General features: G+C 37.0%; 3 protein-coding genes across 5 annotated transcripts; 1 reads left to right on the top strand and 2 right to left on the bottom strand.

Annotated features, from left to right (window-relative positions):
• Positions 1-1,462: 1,462 nt before the first annotated feature.
• Positions 1,463-16,220, bottom strand: Sk2 (Sphingosine kinase 2). Its single transcript, XM_034975379.2, has 3 exons — positions 15,349-16,220; positions 6,964-7,063; positions 1,463-3,158 (listed from the first exon to the last, which is right to left on the bottom strand). Exons 1-3 carry the CDS (start codon positions 16,218-16,220, stop codon positions 2,307-2,309), a joined length of 1,824 nt encoding a protein of 607 aa, XP_034831270.2. The 3' UTR covers positions 1,463-2,306.
• A 608-nt stretch (positions 16,221-16,828) lies between these two features.
• On the top strand, positions 16,829-18,803 carry Mt2 (methyltransferase 2). The gene is made up of 3 exons (XM_034975392.2): positions 16,829-17,066; positions 17,307-17,785; positions 18,322-18,803. Exons 1-3 carry the CDS (start codon positions 17,009-17,011, stop codon positions 18,778-18,780), a joined length of 996 nt encoding a protein of 331 aa, XP_034831283.1. The 5' UTR covers positions 16,829-17,008; the 3' UTR covers positions 18,781-18,803.
• A 204-nt stretch (positions 18,804-19,007) lies between these two features.
• On the bottom strand, positions 19,008-23,560 carry JTBR (jumping translocation breakpoint protein JTBR). Of its 3 annotated transcripts, XM_069503005.1 has the most exons (5): positions 23,375-23,552; positions 23,237-23,342; positions 21,596-21,747; positions 21,034-21,127; positions 19,008-19,243 (listed from the first exon to the last, which is right to left on the bottom strand). In XM_069503005.1, exons 2-5 carry the CDS (start codon positions 23,290-23,292, stop codon positions 19,078-19,080), a joined length of 468 nt encoding a protein of 155 aa, XP_069359106.1. In that variant the 5' UTR covers positions 23,293-23,342; positions 23,375-23,552; the 3' UTR covers positions 19,008-19,077. The 3 variants fall into 3 exon arrangements, with proteins under 3 accessions (XP_069359106.1, XP_069359107.1, XP_034831288.1); XM_069503006.1 differs by having other exon boundaries at positions 19,008-19,175; positions 23,237-23,560; XM_034975397.2 differs by having other exon boundaries at positions 23,237-23,552.
• Between the last annotated feature and the right edge of the window lie 862 nt (positions 23,561-24,422).

The following is a 24,422-nucleotide window of genomic DNA, read 5'->3' as shown; positions in this document are numbered from 1 at the left end:
GTTGTAAGCATTTATTTTATTAAAATTCAAAAATTATTGAAAAGTTCTTATATAAATAAAGCCATTTATCAATAACATTAGGCACGCAGCAGCTATGGGGTTAAGAATTGTAATTGTTAACTAACATTATGGCAGAAACTGATATTTTATCACAGAAAGTTTATATAAATTTTAAATTAAATAATTACTGCTAATATTACAGTTATATTAAGTAAAAAAAACAATTATCTATTTTATTACATAGGTGTACGTGACAGCTCGAGATATCGAGATATCGGGGGGGGGGGGGGGGGGGGGCCGCTCCTCGCATACCCGCACAGCCCCGCGCTGACCCGGTGCGAGCGAGCGCGAGTGACGTGTGGGTGTGCGGGGCGTCCCTCCGCCTCATACCCCGATTGTCATCTCGATCTGTCGCGGACTATAGGTACTTCTAGAACCCATACAAAACTTGAAACAGCTGCCAATCGAAAAATATATCTAATTATATTTTATTTCACTGAATAATATGGCGAATAGACTGGTTTTCTTATAATTTTGATAGAAAAGCGTAATTTTCAGCTACTAACCGAAAGTACTGGCATCATACCTAAGTAGTCACCCAGCGTATGGTAGATCCCAATAAATTTTAATATTATACTCTATCCAAAGATAAAGAAAGAAGTTAATATAGGGATCTCTCTGTTACGTAATCCCATACAAATGAGAGACTATGTTTACGAATTCAATTAAGGCGAGTCACCGAGGCGGGCAGCGCGGCTTTGAAGTAAACCGCTTGGCAACGTTCAAATTCTGTGTTTCAAACGTTAAATTTGAATTTAAGAAATTATAGAAGTCCTGTTGAAAACCAAAATTTAGCAGGGTCTCTGTGTTTAGACTTTAGGCCATAGTTTGCCACGCTGCCCAGTGCAGATTGGCAGACTCCACACACCTTTAAGAACATTATGAAGAACTCTCAGACATGCAGGTTTCCTCACCATGTTTTCCTTCACCGCTAACGCAGGTGATATTTGATGGTTTGAACGCACATAACTACGAAAAGTGGGCATTCCCGGGAGCGAACCCCTGACCTCCAGAATAGAAGTCAGACGTCTTAAAGGTACGGACAGACGTGCTCAAAAAAAGCGTGCTTTTATGCTTGCTTAATGTTAGCATGCTCATGCAACTGTTCACATTTGCCAGCAATAAGCATGCTTAAATAAACTGTAGAGTTATATGTTGTATGTTGTACTGAGTACATGCTAATAAGCAAACCCTGTTCAGACGCGCTCGGAGCACGCCCCCTTCTACCCGCGCCTCAGGTAGCATGCTCGAAAATCAAACGTCGGTTGATTTTTGAGCATGCTCGAAATAAGCATGCTCATTACATGACACACGTGCTACTAATGAGCACTTGCTCAATAAAAGCATGCTTTCGTGCTAGTAATGAGCACGTCTGTCCGTACCTTTAAGCCATTTTCTAACATTTTTTTTGTAACACTACCTGTAGAAGAATTTACAGTAAAGCGTGAAACAAGGAATGGGGCTATCACCCGCGTTCTATATTTGTTTCCGCCTAATGGGCTTAAAACTGGTACCACCATATGTAAAAAAACCACATGAGTACCTTTTTATGTATTCATAAAGTATTTACCTATCCTTAATTAGAGAAACCACTTAGTGAACCAACACGAAAAATGACATGTTGTGAACAATTGCCTAAATTATAATGAACAGTTTCAAGTATGTACTAAAACAGATAATTTAATACAAGGCGCGGAGCTCAATTTGTATTCAATTGCCCTACATTTGAGCATCACTTTGATTAATAAACACTTTGGAGTTATACACCTATGTAAGTTTTGAAACCTTGGATATTAGAAAATTTTAGAGTGCTATATTTGGCACCATCTTTGTAAATTTCGATAGCATTGACTAGTTCTAATTACTTAGGTACGTGTCTTTTTATCGAAATAATCAATCTACTTAAAAATATTATCACAATTTTAGCTGTATACAATTAATTGCAAAAAAATCATGCTTTTATAATTCAAAAATAAACAAGAACATAAATCACAATTGTTATGGATTATGAACAATGCACATAATAGTAGTACCCTTACTTATAAGACACTTACTTTAATATTAAACAGTAGGTAAGTGTACTTATATATGTGTCTTCTGGCACAACCATTTTAGATATATTAAGATTAACATCTGTTACTGATATAATTAATTTTTTATTGCACAAACGGCTCGGCAAATTCGTTTTAATGAACTATTAGGTACCTAAACGGTCATTAATACTAACTTATAACGTTTATCAAACGTTATTTTGTGTCTGGCACCAAGACATTAACTATATTGGGAAACACTTCAGCTTGAATGGGTCCGTACTCGACCAGTTCGCCGTCTACTGTGAGATAGCCATTTGGACCCTCGGGTACTATTCTAAACGCACTAACTGGAACCATTTTAATATATTCATTATTCGCATCTGAATGATTGCCCTGACTCATGCCTATGAGGAATGATAATACTTGAGATCTCGATATTCCGGCTTTGATGATGAGCATCCACATCACTCCGTCCGAAAGGAGAGAGCTCGGCGCGAAAAATAAGTCCTCGCCGATATACGATTGGAAGGAAACGTGAACCATAACAAATTCCCCTTCCTCGTGGACCCAATGCGATGGCAATTGGGACACTAGCGAAGGTAAGTGGGAAGCGGGGCCGTGCATGCACGCGTGAACTGGCGACCGCATCTCGGAGCCACTGCTCGTGACGCTGTGGTAGTCCGAGCCTCGAGTACTGTAGAACGCACTTCTCCTAGAGTTCACCGAGTACCAGGAGTCCACCCGCTGATGTCTCTTACCGTTGACCGCATTGGCGAATACTTCCGAGTTCTCATCGCAATCGAAGAACGCCTCCACGTCGGGCGAGTCGAGTGCGTCGTCTTGACTCACGCTGTGACCGATCGTCAGCGGGTGTTTGGGCTTCGGCAAATTGCTTACGTCCTTTATTTTGGAGTAACTCACCACGCCTTTGTACTTCCTCAACCCGACCAGTCTGGCCAGTGCCCAAAGTGTGAACCTCTGCCCGCCGATGGCTCTTAATCTTTCACTTTCTATATCGATGTCTGATAGCAAGCCCCAGCCGACCGATAAAAACGAAAACATTATCTGTAACAAGATATGATTTGTTTAATTAAGTAATTTTAAGTGGTTTTTAATACATTCAAGTTCATTACGTAAAAAAATAAAAAAACCGAACAAGTGCGAGTCTAATCGCGCACCGAGGGTTCCGTATTACAGTTGTCTTTTTTTCGACATTTTGAACGATAAATCAAAAACTATTATGCATAAAAATAAATTAAAATCTGTTTTAGAATGTACAAGTAAAGCACTTTTATATGATACCCCACTAGGTACAATTATCTAACTTTGGAAAAAAAGACCCGACGGACCGACGGAAACACAGACAACAAAGTGATCCTATAAGGGTTCCTTTTTCTTTTTGAGGTACGGAACTCTAAAAAGCAAAATGTGTAGCACAAGTTAGTATTCGCATTTCCATGATTGAAGCTAAAACAAGTTTAAAGGTACCAAAGTTTACAAATCCTGACTTGTGCTGCTTATGCATCCCTTGGCTTTTATTATGATCTTAATCGTAACTGTAAAGTAACTTTAACCGTCTGTCATGTAACTGGACCTCAACAGACGTGAGTCAACTATTTTGCGTCGTGGACATTATTGGCATAATAAACACGCTAGTCTAGATAATCGCGTAGATTGCGAACGTAATAGGATGAACTAGGTACCTACATGAATTATGGTATCCTCATTCCTCACTAGCACTCCCTCTTTGTTTGTTATGACGGACGCAGTCAATTGAATAGTGTAACATTATATCTGAAGGTGAAATGGCACCAAGCTTGACCGTAATATCCTTCGAAAACAACTGTTAAATCTTTAGAGTACGTATTTGATCCTCCATTTACATATTCTAAAAAACCGGCCAAGTGCGAGTCCGACTCGCGCACCGAGGGTTCCGTACTAAGAAGTATTTTTCCGATATTTTGCACAATAAATCAAAAACTACCATAAAAATTAATAAAAATTCTAATGATTTTAAGCTTATTTCGTGGTTTAACGACATATTTTAATGTATAAAACGGGTACATACCGCGATTAATTTTTGTTTTTATTTGTCGATATTTCAACCCAATTGCACGGGTCGTGGTCACGACGGGACTCAAAATTAATCGTGGTATGTACTCGTTTTATAATAAAAATTCGTTTTAGAATATACAGGTAAAGCCCCTACAGTACAGCCACTTCGAAAAATTACGGATACGAACCGAATACGGATGAGTGCACAAAGGCCCTAAGGGTTCTTTTATTCATTTTATTTATTTTGAGGTACGGAACCCTAAAAAGGTGACTAACTGGCTGATCTATCAACGCACAACTCAAACTATTGGACAGATTTGGCATGGTGATAGATAGCTATTATGTCGTAGACATCCGCTAAGTAAGGATTTTTGAAAATTCAACCCCAAAGGGGCTAGAGGTTTGAAGTCGGGGCATAAGCTAGCTAGAAACTATAAGCAAATTAACTAGGTACTTTTCAAATTTTTATCACGGTTATTACTGCGCTACCGTGCAAGCCAACCCCACATTTATTAACGTTTCGATATATGTACTAGCATAAATACCCGTATCAAGAAAACAATAAACCGATAAGAAATTCACGCAAAGCAGGCGGCCTTCGTTCAGGAGATTAAATACAAATTCATTTAAAAGTGTTGTAATCAATTTGAAGTGAAAAGGAGTGAATAATAGGTATATCAGTCAGAGTTAGCACAAACCATACTTCCATAATACTGTAATACATACATCATTATTATAAATACGAAATTGTGTCTGTCTGTCTTTTTTACGGCCCATTCGTTTAATTGATTTTGACAGTTTAATAAACTTTGTCTGCAACCCTATGCTGGGAATATACTGGTTCTACTATTTGCATATAGTACATGCGCTTTAAAGCTTCTTCCTTCCTTCCTTCTAAAAGCGTTTCTTTTTGAACTTTTCCATTCCCGATTTGGGTAGGATTAATTTCAAAAGGAAAAGCTCTCGCCTTTGAAAAAACCCTTTTGATAGGATAAAATCACAAGGAAACTCTCAGTTTATTGAATCAATTGGCAACACTGTTGTTAATATCATAAGATAGATAGCAAACGTTTGACAAAAGCCAGCCTAATAAATTTAGAAAAAAATATTCATTTGTTTCCAGACCAAAATAATGGTAGTTACAATGTAAGTTTTATTGCATTATACACATAATATGTGTAACTAATAATATTAGTAAATTTAATAAATAAAATTACTAATATAAATCACTAATACTAGTAAAATTTTATGGACAATAAATCAGTATTATGCGAAGTAAAAAAAAAACAATTATTAAGTACGAAAAAATTTAAAAGCGTTGCAAAAATACGTCTGTCTGAAAGAAACAACAAAATGGTTGAGGTTTATGACCGCATTATTTCATTTGACCTTTAAGATTTAATTCTTTGTTGCAGACTTAAACATACATAACTATTTACAGCTAGCTACACGGTCTTAAAATTATTTATTTACTCGAGTTTAAGTCAAAAGGGGACGGATTTATGCCAGCTAGGTATATAAAGCTGTCTCGTTTTAACAGAGTCTTAAGTGTATAGATTTCAGCCTTAGTCTCCGCTGTCCAACCGTCCGTCTGTCTGTCTGTCAGCGGGCTGTATCTCGTGAACCGTAAAAAGGTAAAATTTTCACACAAATTTTTAATAAAAAATTCAAAATGACCGCTATTTTAATTTAATAAAAATAGGTATATAGTCTTGTACGATGGTACGGAACCCTTCCTGTCCGACTCGCACTCGACCGGTTTTTTAGTGTTCTATCCATTACTTCAAAAGCAAAAACGCAACACTATGAACTTTGCTGGCTGGTAGCAATTGTAATTTGGTGGGTTGAATTAAATAATTATGATGGTAGGTCATTTAAGCTGTGATAGCCTAGTGGTTAGGACGTCCGCCTCGTAATCGGAAGTCGGGAGTTCCATCCCGGGCACGCACCTCTAATTTTTCGGAATTATGCACTTGTAGGTACTACATCGGATGTTAAGATAGTTTCTATGACGGAAAATTAGGTAGATCAACATTGAAATGATTAAACTGCTATCCCTCTTCTGATGTAGGCAAAACTGCCTTCATGAAGATGATGATGATGATCAACTGGATAAGTCAGGATCACAATATATCAGATCAACCCAGTCCTCGTGGGCGCACTAACGATATTCTCGCACACGACGAGGGACAACACAAACTACCATTAACAATAACTATAGCAGCCCTCACTAATTATGATTTATGAGACATGATACCAACGTCTCCAATGAGACTAGACAACCCTAACTAGGTCCCTACCTAAACTGGCTCCTCCATCCCCATACCGGTCCCAGACTAACCAGCTAACCTAGCACACCACAACCTAGTACTATAACCTCAACCAACTGAAACCACATTAGGTTACAACAACAATTATAAAACCTACAGTACGACACCCCGTGTCTAGTAAAAAATGTCTTTGGCGAGAGCCAGACGAATAATAAATCGTGACACACTGCGCGTTCGATTTTATAGTCTCACAATGACGGTGGGGACGATGACGTGATGTTCAATGAGCAAGCTGTTTACAACTAAACTACGGTGCTGCCGACATACTTAATTAAAATATCGCTTGCTTGAACGGTGAAGGAAAACATCGTGAGGAAACCTGCATACCCAAGAGTTCTCCATAATGTTCTGAAAGGTGTGTGAAGTCTGCCAATCCGCACTTGGCCAGCGTGGTGGTGGCCAAAAACCCTTCTTACTCGGAGACGAGACCCGTTCTCTGTAGTGAGCCAGCGATGGGATGGTGATGATGATGGTTTGGTACTCACTTTTGATCTAGTTTCAACTCTAATGACGTCCATAGGTGCCGTTTTCCCTCTCGCCAGTGACATAGACAACCCCGTCAGGTTTTGGGGGATATAAGGTTCACTGGAACAAAAAACATTGGATCATTAAAGATTTTATAGGTGGGCATATATGTATATTATGATAGTATAAAAAAACCGACTTCCAAAACCACTACAAAGTAAAAAAAAATTGATTCTACTCGTGTAGATATGTCTGTTGAAGTCGGGCGAGCTTCACGCTTTGTTTCCTAGTTTATTTTATTATGCTCACGCGACTTCATACATACATTATGTACCTAACTAGGTAGAAACAAAAAATATTTTTTTACTTTGTAGTGGTTTTGGAAGTCAGTTTTTTAATATTTTTTTTTTATTTTAAGCTTTTTAGTGTAAGTAGGTAGTCATTGCTTGGTACCTCAAATATCAATTCACCAGCAAAACCTAGTAGAGTAGTAGAGTTCAGTACCTTACAGCATCAGGATTGAAGAGTTGGGACTGTGAATTCAATAACAAATGTCTATGCTTGGCATTTACAATATTATTTCACCTGTTGTTTGTCTGTCCGTCTGTCCGTTGTGTCTGTCAAGAAAATCTATAGGGTACTTATAAAATGTAGTAGGTAGGTAGGTCTTACAAGCACAAGTAAAGGAATAAATCCGAATACCGTGAGTTTCAGGTTACATCACAAAAAATAATTAAAATGTGTTCATGAACAAATAATTAGTAGGTATTGTCAATTATCAAAGTAAGATAACAAAGTGGGGTATCATATGAAAGGGCTTTACCTGTAAACAGACAGTTTACCCTAAAACAGATTTTTATTTATTTTAAAGAATACAAGAACAAAGTGTCGTCAAATAAGGTATCTTAACTATAAACTAAGCTAAGTCAATGGACCGATTCTTAGGTATAAGTACGTTTTAAATAAGTTTAGGTTAATATAATATTGCTTATTAGCCTCTCTCATAGGCTAGATTGTAATGGTAATAAAGTACTGGTGTCAGTACTTTACGACAATTTTTTTTAAGCATAATAGGTTTTGATTTATCGTGCAAAATATCGATTAAATACGACTGTAGTATGGAACCCTCGGTGCGCGAGTCTGACTCGCATTTGGCCGGTTTTTTGGACATGAATGGACACTCGAACCTCTCTCAAGTTTTATTGTCATTAAAATCATAGTCTTTTATTTTTCTCTAGGTTATCAACATAATAATTATGCACTCTACAATATGTATTTTCCCTAAAACAAATGGAAGTTAACACCTGCCTGCGCTCAATCAATGAATACGTCACTTAGTGTCGTACAATACAAATCGATCGACTTCGACGCAAATTCGTACTGTAAAAAAATGCTTATCGACTATTGTTTCGTATCAATACCAAGAATCAGTCACTGTGTTCTATTTCTGTGTAAGCAAGAAGTTATTAACAAAGTATAAACAATGATGAACATGAGCACTTAAGTTATACTTAACCGAAAATTAAACCTGACCAAAATGCAATTTGGATGTTTCCTCAACTTGAAGGAGAAAAACCTATAAAACAGTTTCCAAAAGATGGTCTCTGCATTTCGTCTCAAAGTAGACTAACTTTGACAGGTATATTTCTAACCAGATGATGCCTGCAACTTCACGTGGATTAATTGAGGTTTTTAAAAACCGTGGATTCCTTTGATTTTCCGGGATAAAAAGTAGTTTATATCCGTCTCCGGGATGCAAGCTATCTCTGAACCTTTCGTCAAAATCGGTTAAGCGGATGGATGCACAAAGTTACCTTCCACAAAGACACTTCCGCATTTAAAAATCAATACGGGTTGAGGATTGCAATAATGTAGGTATCCTATTGGACACCTCTTTTTTAGGGTTCCGTACCCGTATGGTGCCAACGGGACCCTATTACTAAGACTCCGCTGTCCGTCCGTCTGTCTGTCAGCGGGCTGTATCGTGCGAAACATAATAGGTAAAGACATATTTCACAGAATGTGTACTTACTTCTATTGCCGCTATAACAACAAAAATCTAAAAAATAAAAAAAGATTTTTGTTGTTATAGCGGCCTATAATGACAAATTTTTTTTTAGAATGTACAGGTAAAGAAAGCCGTTTCATATGATACCCCACTTGATCTTACTTTGAAAGTTGAAAATACTAATTATTTATTCATGAACACATTATAATTTTTTTGTGATGTAACCACAAATTTGCGGTTTTCAGATTTATTCCTTTATTTGTGCTATAAGACCTACCTACCTACCTACCAAATTTCATGATTCTAGGTCAACGGGAAGTACCCTATAGGTTGTCTGGACAGAAACGACGGACAGACGAACAGACAGATAGACAGATAACGAAGTGATCCTATAAGGGTTCCTTTTTCCTTTTGAGGTACGGAACCGTAAAAATTTCAAAATTGCCGCTATGAAAATTAAAAAGTGTTCTTGAACGTCTGAACGATGGTACGGACCCTTCCTGTGCGAGTCCGACTCGCACTTGACCGATTTTTTTAGTCGGGAGAAAGGGGTGTAAAAATAAAAATGCTCAACTTATAATATTCATACTAACCTATCTTACTCGAATGCATAACTTGATCACAGTCGTGGCAAACGCAAATGATGCAAAAGTGAAAGTGTTGATGATCAAACTAAATCTGAATGGGGTAGAGCCGGTGTGCGGTGTGGTGAGGGAGGCGTAAACAGAATTGTACAGTTATGAAATTGTGACATAACGCTGCATTGGAAATTGGAGAATACAACAGCTATAATATTCTCGTGCGCAAGTTTATTTGTTAAACAAAACTAGTTCATTTATGTTGGCTTTGTTTACAAACTATTGACCACCCATTGATTCGGTTGACGTCAATATAAATTCTATTTATTCCCTATCCCGTAGGAATTTCGACATGTCCACCTGTTATTCCTTGTCTACATTACAAAGGGACACTCTGTGCAAGATTGTATAAAATTCCAAAGCTTTCCAGTCGCATCCGATGTCCGGGATCTGTAATGTGCCAGAGAGTCTGCCAGTCAGCCAGTTCCACAAACCCGCTCTTGTGCGGGATGCGTAATTGAATTTTTACCGGCAGGAACAAAGGGTATTATCTATTTCCATTCCAACAGGCAAATCCGTCTAAGTCCGTTTCTGTGTGAAAGAGTAACAAACACACACGCATACACACTTACACCACACACATACCCAGTGGCGTGCACAGTGTTTGAAGCCAGGGTAAGTATTAGTTAGCTAGGAACCTATTTACTGGCAGGTCATAATGAAAAATATGCATTGAGCTATTACAACTGGGGTAAGCAATGCATTTATGCCTCTGCACGCCACTGCACATACCTACATACAAACTTTCGTAATATTAATATTATTTTGTAATATATATAACTTTGTAATATTAGTTTCATTACTTGGACACAGTCTCTCTCTCGCGCAGTTGTGCAAATAATAATTCAACGAACGCAATCAAAAATTAAACTTTAGGAAAACAAGAAATTGAGTCAAATTAGTAAATGATCTTTCTAATATAGCTTTGGATTTTTGTCGTAATTTATGGTAGTTTTATTGGCCTTTCGGTAAAGCCGTACTCCCAAGGATTGAGGTTCCAAATACATTGCTTATGCAAACTTGAAGATGCCTACAATACCCTTTTTTTTAATTCATTATAGGCGCACGCTTGACCACGATCACACCTGATGTGATGATGTGGTCTAAGATGGGACGCGTTTGCCTAGAAGGTGCCTATTCACTCCTGTTTTAAAGATACCCGGATTATAATTGGCAGGAAACACTGATCTAGGAAGAGTATTCCAGACCCTAGCCATACGTATAAGGAATGATGACGCAAAGCGTTTCGTACGCGAAGATGGAATGTTGACGATATAGGGGTGGAAACTCGTAGGTACCTATACTGTAACAAACTGTTTAGTAGGTGCTCCGAAGACGAGTGATCACTACCCATATTAGAAATGCGAAAGTGTGATTGTTTGTTGGTTTGTCCTTCGATCACGTCGCAACGGAGCCACGCCGGATCGACGTGATTTTTGCACGGATTTATAGGAAAATCTGAAAAGTGACATTTTATCCCGGAAAATCAAAGAGTTCCCACGGGACTCCACGCGGACGAAGTCGCGGGCATCAGCTAGTATCTAAAATAGTACTATAGTATATAGATGTCATTATCCATGAGTTTTTTTTATAAAGTGAGAGAGAGTCCGTGAAAACTGAAAACCTACCAATGAAATAAGCGTCACCAAAGTTCAAACGCTAAAACAAACCAATCAATCAAATACGTTGACAAATTCCCAAGGGTCAACGTTCACAGGGTACACTGCCCTCATTTGTCAACTACCTATCTAGTAACTACTATATCCACGCAACATAATCATATGAATACGGAGAAAAGATTACTTTGGGTTATTTCAGAATTTTTTATTGTTCCGTACCTCAAAAGGAAAAAAGGAACCCTTACAGGATCACTTCGTTGTCTGTCTGTCGTGTCTGTCAAGAAACCTAAAGGGTACTTCCCGTTGACCTAGAATCATGAAATTTGGCTGTTAACCTGGTCTAATAAGGGAAAAATTTGAAAACCGTGAATTTGTGGTTCCATAACTAAAAAAATAAAGATTTATGTTTCCGGAATAATTAGTTTACTATATCACATCAGGATGGCAATGTACTGGCGCTAAACTTGCAATTATTTACTATCCTTGTTTGAGATTTCTGTACGATGGTGCGGAACCCTTCGTGTGCGAGTCCGACTCACACTTGGCCGGTTTTTTCCTACTATGCTTGCGTTGGCCTTGCCTTGGCCAGTTCGACCTCTTTCTTACCGCGACCTTTTAGATCCGTTCCAGTTTATTTTCACTTTCATTTACATTACATTTTCAAAGAGACAAAGCTCAGTGCAAGTTGCTTCTTAACTAGATGCATCATGCATAATTAATTATCTCGTTGGAATTAAATAGGTCACACTTCACACATTTTCCAATCGAACACTATACTTTTAATAGAACTGTAACTAGACAATTGCTGTACATCTTCTATAATATAAAAATGAATCACTAAATGTGTTGGTCATCGCAAATCTCGAGAACCGCTGAACCGATTTCGCTAATTCTTTTTTATAATATTCCTTGAAGTACGAGGATGGTTCTTACGGAAAAAAAATAAAAACTGTTAGGCGGTACGAAGTTATATATATTTTGAAAATTTTAATCTGGGGAAACAATATTATCGATATAGACCTGAATCGATATCGATATAGAACTTTTTAGGGTAAAACGGGACCATATTACTAAAACTCTGCTGTCCGTCCGTCTGTCTGCCTGTCCGTTTGTTACCAGGCTGTATCTAAAGAACCGTGATAGTTAGACAGTTGAAATTTTCACAGATGATGTATTTCTGTTGCCGCTATAACAAGGGGGTTCCCATACAACAAACGTGATTATTTTTTGCTCGTTTTTATAGATAATGGTACGGAACCCTTCGTACGCGAGTCCGACTCGTACTTGGCCGGTTTTTATATCCGTATTTTCATGGACTCGGATCGGATGAGTGTGTGACAGCTCTAACAATGAGGAAAAAGAACGAAAGAAATATTGAAACTGCAATGTCATCTAACATGTGCTATCCGCCCGACAATAACAGAACAATGTTTATTTACATATTTTGGCACCACAATTAATCTTACGGGGAAAAAATGTCTCATATCTAAATTAGAAAACTTCCTCTGAAAATCTGAAACAAGTTTGTGAAATACACACTTTAGCACACTTTTTGCTATCTTTAACTACCCTCATCCTAAATCTTTTTAATTAAAAGAATATACCTATCTAAGGTTAAATTTATGTTACAATTAAAGAAGGGAGGGGGGGGGGGGGTTAAGTTTGATACCCCGCTCGAGGGTCTTGAAAAAAAATTTTTTTAACCTGCACATTAAATTCTTATGACATCATAATTTATATTATAATGTTCTAATTAAGAGACCACAAAGACTTACTCATTAATTAATTGCAAGAATAATAAACATACTTGGAAGATCGATTATACTTGTTAAATTACGGAAGTACCTACCTATTAGGTGCCAAAATATAATACTGACCCCATTCCCAAATTGCATAGTTATCAAACCAGTTTAATTAATTAGCATGATGCTCTAAGTAGCCTTCACTCAACGAGTTAGCTGGCCGCGCGGTATCATTAAAGTTACATCCACGTACTCCTACTTTATTTTAAAATTCAGATACAAGTTAGCCCTTGACTGCGAACTGATCTGCTGGTAAGTGATGATGCAGTCTAAGATGGAAGTGGGCTAACCTAGAAGGGGTATGGCAATTTTTAATAAACCTATGCCCCTTTGGTTTCTACTGGTACCTACTAATGCTACTAAGTATCTACTAAGTAGGTAGCTACTTTCGTTTCCTCCGTGCCTTGGAAAGCACGTTAAGCCGTCGCTACCGATTATTCGATCTCCTACCAATAATTAAATTTTCTCTAAAGGTTAATTTTTTGTGAAGGTTGAACGAAAACTTATCAATCCAACTCGATGTAATCGTCTGTCGCAACTCAAGCCCTAGATAACTAGAATGTTTTTGTAAAGCGCAATGCCGGAAGCTCGACTAGGTAAAGCTGAATGAAGGGACGACGGAGCTAGTCTTCTGGCGCAGCTAAAGTACCACTAGCGGCGTACTAGACACTTCCTTTAATTGAACCTTGGCAGTTAGCAATAAGAGACAAACTTGCGACAGAAATAACTCAATAGCTCAACCGGTAAAGGAGTGGACTGAAAACCGAAAGGTCGACGGTTCAAACCCCGCTCGTTGCACTATTGTCGTATGTACTCCTAGCACAAGCCTGACGTTTACTCGGAGAGGAAAGGGGAATATTAGTCATTTAACATCGCTAATAATTCTTTAAAAAAAAAAAATAGAATTTAACCCACTAATAGTAACAGATTTTTTTTATCTAACAAGCACTTGTGGCCATATTATGCAAGTACTGCCAATTCGAGCCTATTGTTTAAGAGGTGTTTTAAAGCGCAACTGTGCCCACAAAAGAAGCAAGACCGTGGCGTGTGGAAGTCCCTACAAGAGACCTTTCTTCAGCCGTGGACGTCTATCGGTTGATGATGATGATGATGATGATGCAGTAATTATTGTGAAAGAAATCGATTAAAAGATAGGCAATAGTTAATTGATAATTTTATGAGGTCAATGGTAAAAAGATAATTATGGATAAATAACTATGTACATATTGATTAAGAATCCAGCTGTAGGTAAAGTTAGATTACCTGTTTTATGAATAGACTGATAAAGAATTAGATATGACTAGCTGATGCCCTTGACTTCATCCATGTGGATTTAGGTTTTAAACCCGTGCAAAAAAAACCAAAGAATGGAACCCTTGGTGTGCGAGTCTGACTCGCACATGGTCACTTTTATTCACTACTAGCTGATGCCTGCGACTTTGTCCGCATGAAATTGGGTTTTTAAAAATCTTGTAATTACTTTTTGATTTTCCGGTATAAAAAGCCTGTCACTCTCCAGGTCTTTATCTATAACCATGCAAAAAAATCACGTTAATCCGTTGCACCGTTGCGACGTGATTGAAGGAAAAACCAACAAACCAATAAACCAACAAACAAACACACTTACGCATTTATAATAAGCGTACTGATAGGCAGGATACCTATTCACTCTTGTTTTAAAGATACCCGGATTATAATTGGCAGGAATATATTTGTAGAGTATTTTTTTGTGCCTTATCATGCGATCAGTCGTTGCACTATGAGCAGATTGGTTGGAGACAACTTCCCCAGCGGGAAAACTCCATGAGTCTCAGCTAATTATCCAGTACTAGCTGATACCCGCGACTCCGTCCGCGTGGCATTAGGTTTTTTTAAAATTCAGTGGGAACTCTTTGATTTTCCAGGATAAAAAGTAGCCTATGTCACTCTCCAGGCCTTTATCTATAACCATACAAAAAATCACGTCAATCCATTGCACCGTTGCGACGTGATTGAAGGACAAATGAACAAACACACTTTCACATTTATAATAGGGGTAGTGATATAATGTATGCTTTGTTTAGTGCTCATGGAGTTCTGATATCTGCAAGAACCATGGTGCATTGGATAGTTGTTTCAAAATGTAAAATTGAGTTCTTTGTACAATTAAAGTATTGGAGTTGCATGCTGATCACCAGAGCTCTATGCCATATGATATGACCTAATTAATTTTAAAAATAAAAAGTGTACTATGTAGATTGTAGAGGTTTCATTCTTATAATCCTTATATTTAATTGATAAATTATTTTTTAAGTTATTAATTATTATCATTAAATAATTTAAAAAATAAATGACTCACTTGTAGTGGTGACAGATGGTCCTCGCCAGGCCATTTCCTGAGCCACAGGGCAGGATAGCCAGCGGCACCTCCGCCAGAGCCTGCTGCCAGTCCAGCCGCTCGAACATGCCGTTCAGGATCTCAAACAACACCCCGTCACCACCCACCGCCACGATGCCGCGCCAGGCGTACACATTCCTCGTACGCACAAACTCACGAGCATACTTGGCATACTTCGTCACATGCAAGTCGTAAGAAGCCTCAGCCTCTTGCAAAATAGGCGCGACTTTAGTTTGAAACAGCTCCCTCGCCTTCCCGGGACCCGACTTTGGGTTCAACAATATCAATAGCTTCTTTTCGCTGTGCGGCAACGCATACGCGACGGGCAAGTCCGCTAACAGACATTTAATTGTAGTCCGCCACTTCTGCGCCTCCCTATTGTTGTCTTCGTACCTGTCGTACGATCTGAATCGCAATGTTATTGTTGTTCTCTCCCGCTTGTGAGTGCGGCGACTGCGCTTTAGAACGTACGCGTAAATGTATAGATAAGCGCTGATATCGCTCTCGTCAAGGTCGCCACTGTTTTCATCCACTACCTTGAGGTGGTGACCAGCGAGGGAGCTGCACACACAGGAACCGGCACCGACACGGCGTCTTTTGCTTCTCATACATTTGCTGCCGATAATGTCTCGCAAAAGAATCGTTTGCTCTTTCGAATAATCGTCGGTTTCTTTTATTAAAGAGAGCCCTTTCGATGTTAACCGTACACGGAACACGGATTTCTTCTTAGTAAGAATATAAAATGTTTCTTCAAGATAAACATGGTCCTTTGAATCAGAATTCTCATCAGTTTTGCCGTGCAACATGTCCTTCACAAACTGTGGTTCCGCCATAACTGACATAGAGATTCTGTGTAAGAAGTCTGGAACCGTGAGCTGAGCTGTCAGTGTCAAAATAACAAAGAACCAAAGAAATTTTATGTACTACGTAGACAGAGTAATAAAGGTAGAGACAGGAACGTTTGCTTTCTCATTCACACTAAAAAGAGAGCACAGATAAAGTTACTAATGTGATAAACAGAGACGCAGCTAACCTATTTTTTGTCCCTTATCGTGTAACTGGTTTCCACATCGCATACAGTGCGACAAGGCTCTCTTGGCCTAGAACATTAGAATATTCAAACAATAACAAAGGGGACACTTGACGGCAACATTAGTTCCGATTTTTGCCACTGTAGGTATAGGTATAGTTGGGTATAGTGGTAAACGTAGTGATTCTATGATTATATTCTCTTTGCGTTTGGTACCTACCAAGTACCTACCTACTGACTCAGGCAGGAGTAATAGTCTATGTTTGGTCTGTGTCCTTTTTTTTCTGGTCGGTGGTCTCTGTTAGTTATATTCTCTTTGGCAGTCTTTTTTTCTTCATGATTTTTGTAGTGATTACCTACCTATATATGTTATTGGTCCGTGCCTATATTCTCTTTGGATTTTTCAATCACAGAGTACATTGAATATACGGGTTTTCAATAAAAATAAAGACCAATGGACCAAAAGACTATAATGTAAATCTCAGCTGTAAATGAGTGAAAGTTCTGAAAAGATCCACTGCTCCATTGATTAATAATGCCTCAATAAAGTTCATTAATCAGCAAAGTAATATTTTAAGTTGTAAATTAGAAATGCACAGAATACTAGAACTTTATAGTGGAATAGGTGGCATGCACTGTGCATGGAAAGGTGTGTGCATGCATAATATATTTTAATGGCACATTTATGTTCTACTTACCTTAAAAAATGAGTATATAACACTAGTTCCTAAATCTTTACCTATTATAAATAAAATCGTTTAGATAGTAGATCTTGTGTTATAAGTTATAAATTATTTCATGACACAATCACAACTATCTACTTATTTCTTCACTGCATGATCATAACTTACTATCAATAGAATCAACAGTTGGTTATTTTTTTTTCCAGAATCACAGTTGGATGGGAAAATAGTATTAGCTGTTGATATTAATACTGTAGCAAATGAAGTTTATACATACAATTTCCCTGAAACTTGTCTTTCAAACAGAAATATTCAATCGTTGACTGCTAAGGAAATTGAAAAATTTAATGTTAACTCTGTGCTTATGTCTCCACCATGCCAACCATTTACTAGAAATGGTAAATACTTGGACGAAAATGATCCTAGAACCAATTCATTTATTTATCTAATTCAGTTATTGTCTGAGCTAAATAATATTGAATATATTTTAATGGAAAATGTCAAGGGTTTTGAAAGTTCGACAGTAAGGAATTTATTTATAGATTCATTAAAGGCTAATGGATTTAGTTATCAGGAGTTCCTTCTCTGTCCGTCCAGAGTTGGAGTTCCAAACTCCAGATTAAGATATTATTGTATTGCTAGAAGAAGCATTTTAGAATGGCATTTTAAAAGGAAAGAAGAAATTGTAAGTAATAACATTTTAACATAAATATTGTTAGTTTTTTTTATTTGTTCATTTGCTTTCATTTGTTCATTTGCTTTCATGATTACACGAAGCCCAAAGCCCCATCAGGGCTTTTGAAAGTTAGGTACTTTTACAAGAAATACATTGTAAATATATATTATTATACAATATACAGTTACATACAAGCTATGTGTTACATTGTTTTATAATAGACTAGATGATCGCCCGCAACTTCATCCGTATGGATTTCAATTTGGAAAATCCCATGGGAACTCTTTGATTTTCCGAGATTAGGAGTAGCCTATGTCCTTCCCCGGTATGCAAGCTATCTCTGTACTAAATTTCATCAAAATCGGTTGAACGGTTGAGCAGTGAAAAGCTAGCAGACAGACAGACACACTTTCACATTTATAATATTAGTATGGATTTAATTAGGTAGTTGTCCTGGGATCTTCCACTAATAAGATCAAAGGCATCACCACTGCACTGGGAGGATAAAAGGCAAGTTATTAAATTAATTAAAAATTAACTTTCAGATCACAAGTCTCCCCCATGATTATGGTGTTCCAAATACCCTAGAAGATATACTACAAACAGATGTACAGAGTATTTATTTATTAAATGACAAATTGTTAAGGAGAGCAAATGTATTAGACATTTGCTATAAGCATTCCAGAAGGTCTTGCTGTTTTACCAAGGCTTACACTCATTATGTAGAAGGTACAGGATCAGTTTATACAGAAGCAAATGAGGATCAGGTTGAAAAATGCTACAAAATGGCAAATACATTTGACGTAAGCAGTGAAAACTTTATTGAGTCGTTAAAAGAATTAAAGCTGAGGTTCTTTACGCCCTATGAAGTTCTTAGACTAATGAGTTTTCCTCAAAACTACAAGTTTCCTTCAAATGTAACAACAAAGCAATGTTATAGGTTATTAGGAAACAGTGTTAATGTTAAAGTCATAAGTGAACTTTTAAAGATACTTTTTGACTAATTAAATAGGTAATACTGTTATAATTCTGTGTTTAATATTCCACTGCAACATAAAAGATCCCTCTCTCATCAAAGAGAGAGCATATAGTACGCGACAGGTCGAAATGGCAATCGGAGATGGAACAGCCCACACTCCCGCACGAACCCGGTGCGGGCGGGCGTGAATGACGTGCGGCTGTGGCGTTCCACCGCCTCTTATTGTTATAAGCAAATCAGTAAAAAAATGTGTTGGCGAGAATAAATTATTATTTATTTATAAGTATAGGTATTAACTATTACATTAATTAAAAATACGAACTTAAATAGCTCCATTACTAAGCACCTTTTGGGCTCTCTTTTTCGCTCTAAAATTGAGTACTCTTGTTCTAAGCATTACAGCTAATGAAGATGCCAGGCCTATAACAAAAGTCCAAATTGTAAACTTCCAGTAAGCTCTTTCCTCTAAATATGCTACTCTATCACAGCTGTAACAAAAACAAAAGTGCATTATTTCATTGCTATGGGTACTGATTCTGAGCACAACCTAATTGGGTATTTGACTCCAATTTTGTAATTACTTTATTATAAATAAACTGAAAAAACTAATTAAATCGATCAAATAACAAAAAAGTTATAAGCATTTAAATATTTCTGATTAGACAGAGATAGCGATACAGCAGTTTGACATCACACCTACCAAAGAGAATATAATCACTACGTACACCTACTAATGCCATAGTAGCTTCGTGCGGTTACATCCAAATTTTCGTTTTTCGAGAAAGGGATAGAAGACCCTCCCACTCCAAAATGAAAATGCCTGTAACTTTGTAAATCTTTGTTGGATTTTATTATTTTTTTCAGTGTACGTCATTATTTTTATCCTAGTCTAAATATATAATAGGTAAAGGTGACTGACTGACTGACTGACTGACTGAATGACTGACTGACTGATCTATCAACGCACAGCTTAAACTACTGGACGGATCGGGCTGAAATTTGGCATGCAGATAGCTATTATGACGTAGGCATCCGCTAAGAAAGGATTTTTGAAAATTCAACCCCTAAGGGGGTGAAATAGGGGTTTGAAATTTGTGTAGTCCACGCGGACGAAGTCGCGAGCATAAGCTAGTTTATAATAAAGTTATAATATTTATCAAATTCAAAAGTAGGAAAATACCCAATTTTAAAGTATTCGCATCCTCTTCTTACTAATGTAATATGAAAAGGACAGACGCAGTTTAACAGTTTTAAATTAAATTTAAGATGGTAAAACTCGTGATTTTAGCGCACAGTCGCGAGCCTACTGTTTAAATTTGTAGCGTGCACTAAAATTTAGTCTTTATTGTAAAGTTCATGTTCTGTCCCTTTTTAGCATTGTTAAAAAGAAAAGGATGCAGATACTCTAAATTTAGTTTAGAGAAAGACAACGGAATCAGTTGCCATATTAAATTTTTTTATAGGTTACAAAAATCAAATAAAATATTTTTGAAGTAGATTTAATCCATACAAAATTATTATAAATGTAAAATCTGCCTGTCTCAGTCTGTCAGCTTTTCACGTCCTACTAGCCGATTTAGACGGGATACAGAGATAGCTTGCATCCCAGGGATACAATTATTTTTAGGGTTGTGTACGTCGTATATGTCAAGAAAACCTGTAGGGTACTTCTCGTTGAGCTAGAATCATGTTTGGCAGGTAGGTAAGTCTTATATCACAGGTATAGGAAAAAATCGCTCAGTGTGGCACTACTGAAAGCCATAAAGCAAAATAAGAAGAAAACCGTTTTGTGGTTACCTACATCACAAAAAAGTGTGAGTCTATTTATTTTTAGGCATAATAGTTTTTGATTTAGCGTGTAAAATGTCGATAAAATACGATTGTAGTACTGCGCGAGTCTGACTCGCACTTTTTTTTTTTCACACCGGTTTTTTTTCACTTATCACCACTAATTAATTGCCCTGCAAATAGTGTGCTGAATTCATTGTTTTTTCATACAGGTGATCTTTAAATTAAAGAAGTCTTTCAATTTCAATTTCAATTTTTATTTATTGCATTTCCATAACTCATTACACCATATTAAGCATGTATAAAGTATTATGGATACCCAGTTTGGGTGTCGCAATTTGGTCCTTAGACCTTGGTAGGGAGACCGATATTATTATTTATTTTTATGTTCGTCGTTTAGGAAATCATTTTTTGCTCTTAAATGGGTCCAATGGTTACTTTGACCATATATCTTAAAAACAGTTTTACCTATAAATATTATAATAATTACCTTCTTGTTACTGTTTCACCATTTTTACATTTTAATATTTCTTTGAAGCTTGTATGAATGCATACGCCAATACTCTTGCTCCTAATTTCAAAATCTGGAACATATTATTTTAAATTTTTACTATTATTATTTTCTTAATAATTATAATAATATTATAAATGTGAAAGTGGGGATGTTTGGATGCTCGGATGTTAGTTACTCAATCACGCAAAATCGGCTGCACGGATTTGGATGAAATTTGAAATAGACATAGATTATACCCTGGATTAACACATAGGCTACTTTTAATCCCGGAAAATCACCCGCGGGATTTTGAAAAATGTAAATCCACGCGGACGAAGTCGCGGTCATCAGCTAGTGATTAATAAAATCTAAAAAATCATACTGGTTGAGTAGTACACAATTCACAAATCTAGTTACCAAAATAATGAGCACAACATCTGTCAAGAATGGTTAAAGCAGGCATGAATTTATTTGGAATTTATAGGCTTGGTAAGAAAGATGTTCTTAAGGTTGTCAATCCAACAGGATGAAAGGCCCAAGGGTGACAAAAGTTAATTACCTGAGCAAGGATGGCATTCACTTATTACAGTGTATGGTTGATGAATCCAACAAGTTGAGTTGTTCTCTGTGGGAAACATTTTATTCCTTCTCTGGCTGCCAGATAGAGTATCAGCAAGGTGTGACTCAAGTATTAGAACCACTATGGTCAGCCTGAAACATTCAATAAGTACTATCTATACACTGGACCTCATAAGAAAGCTCAGAGTCACTCAGCGGGCGATAGAGAGAGCTATGCTTGGAGTTTCCTTACGTGATCAAATCAGAAATGAGGAGATCCGTAGGAGAACTAGAGTACCTAACTGACATAGCTCATCGGGTTGCGAAGCTGAAGTGGCAATAGGCACATAGTTCGTACAACCGATAGACATTGGGGTCCCAAGGTGCTGAAATGGCGACCTCGCACCGGAAGATGCAGTGTTGGAAGACCCGTGGGGCGTCTTCCAACACAGCATCTTCCAGTCTTCAAATCTTTGTTTTTTTTTATTTCACTGCATCTTCCAACACTCTAGGTGGACGGACAACATCAGACAAGTCGCAGGGAGTCGCTAGATTCAGGCGGCGCAAGACTGTGGCGTGTGGAAGTCCCTACAAGAGACCTATGTCCAGCAGAGGATGTCTATCTGTTGATGATGATGATGATGATCTATACACCTGAAAATATGTCTGTTTTCTATATTATTATAACAGACTAGCTATAACAATTATAATATTATATAATTAACAACAACTGAAATGTTTTAAATCAGAGGAATGGTAAATAAACACAAAACCAAACATATTCTTAGGGTTCTGTACCTCAAAAAGCAAAACAGAACCCTTATAGGACCACTTTGTTGTCTGTCTGTCTGTCTGTCAAGAAATCCTATAGAGTATGTTGGCCTAGAATCATGATATTTGGTAGGTAGGTAGGTCTTATAGCACAAGTAAAGGAATAAATCCGAAAACCGTGAGTTTGTGGCAACATCACAAAAAAAATTGCAATGTGTTCATGAACAAATAATTATTAGTTTTTCAATTTCCAAAGTAAACTAACTATATCAAGTGGGGTATTATATGAAAGGACTTTACATTGTACATTCTAATTTCTAAAACAAATTTTCATATTTATTTTTATGGATAATAGTTTTTGATTCATAGTGCAAAATGTTTAGAAAATACAACTGTAGTACAGAACTCTCGGTGCGCGAGCCTGACTCGCACTTGGCCAGTTTTTTTAGTAATAGAACAAACTGATTGATTGACATAATCCACATATAAATAAATCCACACAAGCAATGTCTTTGAGGAATTCCAATGGAATCAGCAAGGTAACTAATGATAGATACAACATTGGGAATCTATGTATTATGTGTGACCCTCTGATCTTAGGGCATAAGCCGATTAACTATTTAGTGCTCACACAATAGTGTACACCAGTGAAAATACATTCACATCTGTTCCAGTGATATAGTGTGATGTCTCCTAATGCCACTTGGTCAGTAGTGAGCCGACGATGGGTTGATCACTTGGACGGATTAAAGGTTGATCATGATGCAACTTGCACTTACTATAGTTTTGTTCAGTCTTTATGAATATGTTAAAAAGATAATATTATTAGGTACCTATCGGTATTTTTTTGTGGTTGTGTTAAAATACTTACACTCCCATTAATATAGTTCCAAGTAACATACATCGTTTCGAGCACGTTTCAATCATTTTCGAGAGTTAATACCTAGTGGTTTCTCCATGAAAACAATTATTTCTTTGTGACCACCACAGAACACATTTACTCCAGGAGGTGACCACTGACCACACACATTTGAGCAAAGAGAACAAGAGATTAATAATTATCCCTATTAATCTGTGGATTAAGATAATATAATCACTATATTTCACATTTTAATATATATATGTATGTTTTTTAAATTAAGATACTAATTAGGATGCTCAGAACAAAAGGATGTATGGCTAATGGCGTAGATTGAGTAATAAAGGTAGATTGAAGTACTGTGTAACCGCGTAGTGATAGCACGACGTAACGATGAATAACACGACAATTATCACCATTGTTTAGTACTCAATATTTGTATTAATCGATCAACAATATTTGTACTAAACGTTTTTTACATGAAAACAAGTAAATAACTAATGAGAAATACAATTACGCCACGAATTCTCAAAGTTTGTTTTGCAACTAAAGTTGTATTCCTTGTATGTATTCTTGAAAAAAACCAGCTACACGATAAGGGACAAAAAATAGGTTAGCTGCGTCTCTGTTTATCACATTAGTAACTTTATATGTGCCCTCTTTTTAGTGTGAATGAGAAAGCAAACGTTTCTGTATCTACCTTTAATACTATATCCACGATGTGTGGTCATAGGATGATTTCGATAGTTTTCTTTTCGACTTTACGACTCTGGGTTCTAGCCTTTTTGAGCCAAATCCAATTGACCATCGATATTTTGAATGAAAATATATGGTAGTAAAAGTAAAAAGTAGGTAAAAACCTGAGTCATTTTATTTGTTGGTTTGAAAAAAATTCGTTTTTATACCTTTTCGATAGTTGGAATTTTATATCGATACATCGATATATCGAAAAATTAAATATCGCTCAAAAATATCGATATATCGAACAAATAATATCGATATTTCGATATATTGATATGTTTTCGATAAGCCACAGAGTCACAGATAGCGTGGCCTATGCGTGGCCTCCTCAGTCCCTCTCACTCAAGCAGAGGTACTTACTTGTGAAATGTTATTCCGTCTATTGTACGTTCGCTTCGGCTATTGTAGCCTAGTATACTGCAACCCACCATTGCACAATAACTTCAAAAACAAAAAA

This window comes from Maniola hyperantus, chromosome 14, assembly GCF_902806685.2.
Source record: "Maniola hyperantus chromosome 14, iAphHyp1.2, whole genome shotgun sequence".
NCBI classification, from domain to species: domain Eukaryota; kingdom Metazoa; phylum Arthropoda; class Insecta; order Lepidoptera; family Nymphalidae; genus Maniola; species Maniola hyperantus.
The sequence above is the reverse complement of the archived record's forward strand: the minus strand, read 5'-3'. Positions and strand labels throughout refer to the sequence as shown.